At 45.8% G+C, this 6,204-nt stretch overlaps 1 protein-coding gene across 1 annotated transcript; it reads right to left on the minus strand.

Annotated features, from left to right (window-relative positions):
* Positions 1 to 2,120: 2,120 nt before the first annotated feature.
* On the minus strand, positions 2,121 to 2,702 carry LOC8023560. The gene has a single exon (XM_002401872.4). The coding sequence runs from the start codon at positions 2,700 to 2,702 to the stop codon at positions 2,121 to 2,123; it is 582 nt and encodes a 193-aa protein (XP_002401916.2).
* Positions 2,703 to 6,204: the final 3,502 nt, after the last annotated feature.

The raw sequence follows: 6,204 nt of genomic DNA on the forward strand, positions 1-6,204 counted from the left end.
CCGGAAGTCAATTTCTGACTGGTTGCTGTCTGCTTCAATTTGCAGCAGCACACTAGCGCCAGTTGAACCTCTAGCGTACATTATAATAACTCTATGTCGGCGACGAGCTGAGTGTCGGGGCTTGCCACGCTTGCCACTGATCAGTGGGGCTTGCCTCCTAGAGAGGTAATGGTTCTTTTCACCATTTTTTTTCACTTGAAACTCTATGTTAAAAACCTCCGCAACCTTTTTTTTTTTTTTTAGAATGTTTAGTTTTTATTAGCTTACTTGCGCACTCATATCTTGATAATATTATTCCAGAGACCAGAGAATTTTTTTTTTCGCCTATTAGGATTAAAACAGCTCGTTCGCGTGCTTTCTTTTGGTGTATGGGGTAAAAACCTAAAGACTCAAGGGTGTCTTTAATGTACGTGGTGCATTTAGCATATTCAAATTTCGTGTTTAGGTTTGTGATGAAGAAATAAAATAGAAGACGTGGCTACTCGCGTATTGTACCACAAACGCTCGGACTTGCTGGATCTGCTTTAGGGGGCTCTCTAAGGAACATTCTGGCTTTTGTAGTGCAATGTAGTACCCTATCTGAGTAGCATCGGCAACTCGACTGTTTGCTTCGTTTTTCCTCCCACTCATATATAATAATAATCTGGGATGTGTGGATATTTATACAGCCTGTAGTTGGTCAGCCATCTCGAAGTTGCGACGACGTCACTCGCTGTAGATGGGCAATTTAGCCAGTGCACTACACCCGCAAGCCTGGGATCTTTAACGTGCACCACGCAGTGGTGAACGGGCAGCGGTGGGGATTGAGCCCAGGATCCCTGGGTTCTGCAGTGCAAGCTTTCGCTCCATGAGCTCGGAGCTGGTGTTCCCGTAATGACCTCCGGATAAAGGCAACCATTCTCGACGTTGCCTCCGGGGCTCCTGAGCCCTCCACCAATCAGCAGACGTTGTCGACACCAACTTTAGGTCCTCCAACCACGTCTCACCCCGACGCTGAGCAGGCCAGCTGTCGCATGTAGGTGCAAAGACTCAAAGAGGACGAGGCGCCGTCGCAGACGATGCGTCGACTACTCTTCGTTATCGTCGTCTTTCTTCTGGTCAATCTCGTACTCTTGAGCAGCTCCGCGAACATGTTGCGCTGATACCCTATTTGAGTAGCGTCGGCAACTCGACTGTTTGCTTCGTTTTTCCTCCCACTCACATAATAATAATCTGGGTTGTGGGGATATTTATACAGCGTGTAGTTGGTCTGCCATTTCAAAGTTCCGACGAGTCACTCGTTATAGATGGGCGATTTAGCCAGTGCAGTACAACCGCAAGCCTGGGTTTTTTAACGTGCAACACGCAGTAGTGAACGGGCAGCGGTGGGTATTGAGCCCAGGATGCCTGGGTTCTGCAGCGCGAGTTTTCGCTCCACGAGCTCCGAGCTGGTGTGTGCTAGCCGTGGTGCTAACCCACTCGGCCACCAATCCCATGTTTAGCCGGATTTAAAGATAAATAAATAAATAAAACTATTTAGTTTTAATTTTTTTTTTTTTTTTTTTTTTTTTTTTACATTTTTCTCAGAAGCCTGCACTCACAAAATTTGAGTATGATGAATGCACCACCTAAAGACACATTTGTGGAAAGTTTCATTGGACTCCGTGCATTGGCTATTTTGCTGTTTGTAACAGTGGCGTAAAACAGTTAGGAAAGAGGTCATGCCCTGATGTTTACCTTTATTGTGCACTTTACACAATCTCCGAAAGAAAAAAAAAAGGGGGGGGGGGGTGCGAACGAAGCAGTCGAACGTTACCAGTTGTCGCGCTGGACGACTTACACGCAAGGCTCGCGCGCAGATTTTTTTTTTTTCTTTCTTTTTTTAACATTAACATAAATCACCACAAACGAGCACATTTTCAAAGGAGAACAATTGTCAAAAGTTCCCGTGATGACCTCCGGATAAAGGCGAGCATTCTCGACGTTCCCTCCAGGGCTCCCGAGCCCTCCACCAATCAGCAGACGTTGTCGACACCAACTTTAGGTCCTCCAACCACGTCTCACCGCTAAGCAGGCCAGCTGTCGCATGTTGGTCCAAAGACTCGGAAGAGGGAGAGGCGCGGTCGAGGACGATGCGCCGACTACTCTTCGTTGTCGTCGTCTTTCTTCTGGTCAATCTCGTACTCCTTGAGCAGCTCCGCGAACATGTTGCGCTGCTTGTCCCTGGTCGCCTCGAAGATGCTCTCGTACTTGCCTTTGGAGAGGACCACCACGCTACTGAGGTCTTCGGCAGACATGATCTTCTCGAGCTTCTCGTGCAGGCGCTCCAAAAGGCGCGTCACCTGCACCTTCCGCAGCCGGTTGTAGTCGAGGTCCGCCAGCATCAGGCGGTAGCTGCACTCGTCCAAGATGCGCACCACGTGCCTGGTGTTCTTGATTTCGCGGCAGTCGACCCGATAGGCTCTCGGCACGACCCGCATAGCGCGACATCGCATCAGGAAGGCCGCGTTGTTGGCGTATGAAGCCAGGTCGAACATGGAACGGAAGTACCGATTCACCAGCTCCATGGGGCGGCGACCGTACGTCTTACGCAGGTACCGCTTCAGGGATGACGGGCTGACGTGCTGCTTGGAGTTCGAGCCGGATGACTCGCTCATGTCGTGTTTGTCGAGCGTACTCGTCTCCAGGGTGTCGCCAGCCGCCTTGTTCGAGTCTTCCAGCATCGTAGCCACTCACGCAAGGGGTGGTTCCAGGATTCGGAATGGGCAAGCCGAATGCACGAGCCGCTCTGGGCGCGCGCTCTTGCTCCCGCTGATGCAGCTGTCTGCTGTAGCCACGAGGGGCTCGAAGTCAGCTGGCAGTTCATCGGTGCGCATGAGCGGAAGAAGACGATAGCCATTATCAGCCCCGATGCTCCATGAATTGCTTTTTGTTGTTTTTATGTTTGCTTTTAGAATTACGCATTTCATATGCGGTACGTCAACAATTCTTATCAAGGGCACGTAACTGCCGCCTTCGGACGTTTGTCAAAAAAAAAAAAAAACAACAACTTTGGTATGTATTTATTTTAGCTGACAGCTAGCGCCCTGTCTGATCCAGTCTTTGACAACTGCCAGCCGAGGCTGAAACAATGCCGCGAAACAATTGGAACAATGCGCGCGAGATCAGTCTTCTTGTCACCAATTTACACAAACAAACCTTGCGTTGCCTGGTGTGATCTTGAAATTCCGATCTTGGAGAACGACTGGAAGCAGTGTTTCCAAGGGAAGTACTAAACTTGCATGCAGATGGGAGCAATGAGGGTCAAAAACCAGGCGCCCTATGCTACACAGCGGGACCAAGCGGAACCAAGGGACCGCCGTGCAGCGTATAGGGCTCCTGGTATATACATCAGCTTGACTTGACACGTACTAATATCTGTAATTATAAATATATATATATATATATATATATTATAGTTTAGTTAAACTTGTATTGAAATTCCCGCGCCGATTTTTAGAAGGTCTAATATCTGAACTTGTTGCATTTCGCTTGGTTAACTTAAAATGGCGTCTTTCGTGTCCGTCAGTGTAGAGCGTTTCTGAGATGTTCAAAGAATGTCATACTTCCGAGATTGGTTTATTCTGCAAAACTACTGCTTGCTACTGCCAAAACTTCTTTTTAAATCGTTATCATATAGACGCCGATAAAAGTCTTTTTTTTTATTTTAGTAATAAGAAGAAAATGTTACCTTTCTATACAGGCGCATATATGACCGCAGTAGCTCATGCAGTTTCGCACTGCATGTCCTCAGATGACGTTACAAAGTGACGAGAGCATACGCCGCCAGACGTTTTCGATAGCACATCGAACTGGTTTGTCACACCATAGTTGCCTCTTGCATGAGTGGAAGTTCTCAGCTAGTTTGTAGTTGAAAAGTGGCTGAGATTGTAGCACATTAAAATAATTTGTCGAAGGAACTAACCGGCACACACGCAAATGTGACAAAAAAAAAATTCTTCGCATTAATTTGTGCAGAGGTTTTAAACTTTTTGAAACGACACACCTTACTACATTCTTTCGAGCTATAGCAAGTTACAGATAAAAAAAGTAGGGGCGAGGGAAAGAAAGGCCAGAAAGGAGGAAGCAGACGAAACGATGAAGAGAGGAGGAGCTTTACCCCTCTCCTCTCCAGCGGTCCGTCAGCTTTCTCCTCCCAAGCCTTCCTTTCCCTCGCCCTAGCTTCTTGAGCTCTAACTTAATATAGCCTTGTCCCCCCCCCCCAACCTTTCCGATGAAACTAAGTTAATTGACAGCAGTAATAGTATTAAGGACACCGCAGTATTAAGAACTGCGGCAGTAATGGCCCGCCTCCCATAGAAGTTATATATTGTGTAGGTATACACGTTTTCCGCAAGGGCGCAGTTGTCTTGAATGGCGCCCCTTCTTGTATGCGGTAAAACATCGTTTTGATCTCTTTACGCCTTGGAACGTGTTTACGAAAATTGCGTGAATGTCACACATCCTTGCTTTGCCTGACCTACATTTTCTCGCATATTCCAGGTTGAAATATTTTAATATTTATTCGTTCCGCATATCAGACACGGAACCGACGTCACCCTTACGTCAGTGACGTAGCCAGGATTTTATTTCGGGGGGGGGGGGAAGGGGGGGGGGGGGTTTAACGGCGTAAATTCCCCCCCCCCCCCCCCCCCCCCCCATTGACGAAGAAGGGTGAGCTTGGCGGGCGGCGGAGAAAAGCTCGCCGGAGAATAGCTCACCGAAAAAAGTTCACCAGAGAAACGCTCACCGCAGAACCGGTAGGTGCGGAAAAAAGCTCACCGGCCCTTGAGCGAATGCGGAAACAAGCTCATCGATTTTTTATTTTTTTATTTTTTCTTACTTTAGCGGAATATGCGTCACACGTGGATAATTTAGTACAATTAAAATTAGTCACTTCATTAAAATTAATTGTTCTTTGTTTTGTAGTATAGTTGAAGTTTTTTAAGCATATTTACTAATTCCTCAGAAATTTGTAATCACCAATTCTGCCTATTATTGACGCCAGCAAGTGTAAAATCAGAACATGGGACACCCGTAAAAAGGCAACAATTTATTGACAGCTTGACAGTGCGCCGTCGGTAACTCTGTCAAATAAAAATTATTATTATTATTATTATTTGCAAGCTAATATGAATAGCGGTGCATGAACCGTTTTAGCTCCAACGATTGTGTGGTGCATGATAGATTAGTAGGCTCTTTGTTGATGCAATAAATGTCGGCTACGCTGTTATTTTTTTTCTTTATTTTTACTATCAAAACATCAGTCCCGAGAACAGCTTCGTCCTGTCGTGTTAGTTGTCTTCCCCTCCGTCTTCGTCGTTTGGACTGTTTTCATAATGTATAACGTTTACCAACTCACCCAATTCGCTACCTTACACACGACTAGTTCTTATATAGGTCACGAGTAATAATGGTGACAGTGTGCAGCTCTGAAGGCCATGGGTGGTTCGCCGTAGAGGGCACTATCACACAAGCGCAAAATGTGGAAAAAACAGCATGTTTACGGGTAAAACAGCGCGAACAAGGACACAGCGAACAGAGAAGACGTACTGTACAAAGACGGAGCGCTGATTGTCAACTGTTTTTTTTTTTAAAGAAACGCCCAACGGCATGGTCACACCGAATAAAAATTTACATCACGACACATGACCGTCACAAGTTAAAGCCCCTCAAAAATGCCAGCTCACCCCGCATGAACGGCTAGAAAACGAGCCTGACCTTGGAAGAAAGAATATCGATATCCTATTCTATTCGGTTTTAAGAGGTTGACAAAAGCTTCGAAGATAATTTCCAGGCACTGCGTTGTTGCGCATGCATTTTCGAATTTTCGGCATTTACAGTTTTGCTTTTTAGGCTTTAGGCAGACATTAGGTTTTCGAACTTTTTCATATTTTTAAATTCTTAAAAATACCAGACAGGCTTTCATTGCCTAAAAGTAAACCACAACACTTGCCTTGAAATAGTAATTTGGGAGAAATATGTCCAATAAGCTAAGAAATATTACAAAAAATGACATTTTCTGTTTTACAAAACTGACGAATCTCCAATGATAATAAATTGATGTATCTTACGGCGTGATCCAACAGACTCCATATGAAAGAGGAGAAAAAAAAAAAACGGTGAGCTTTTCTCTGCATTCCGCTAAATGGCCGGAGAGCTTTTCTCCGCATCCCCCGGTTTTAC

The sequence above is a fragment of the Ixodes scapularis genome, unplaced genomic scaffold (assembly GCF_016920785.2).
Source record: "Ixodes scapularis isolate PalLabHiFi unplaced genomic scaffold, ASM1692078v2 PGA_scaffold0__279_contigs__length_252992795, whole genome shotgun sequence".
Lineage (NCBI taxonomy): Eukaryota > Metazoa > Arthropoda > Arachnida > Ixodida > Ixodidae > Ixodes > Ixodes scapularis.

Bases quoted from the DNA above. Each gene is read 5' to 3' on its own strand.
- LOC8023560 (XM_002401872.4), bottom strand. From the start codon at position 2,702: ATGCTGGAAGACTCGAACAAGGCGGCTGGCGACACCCTGGAGACGAGT.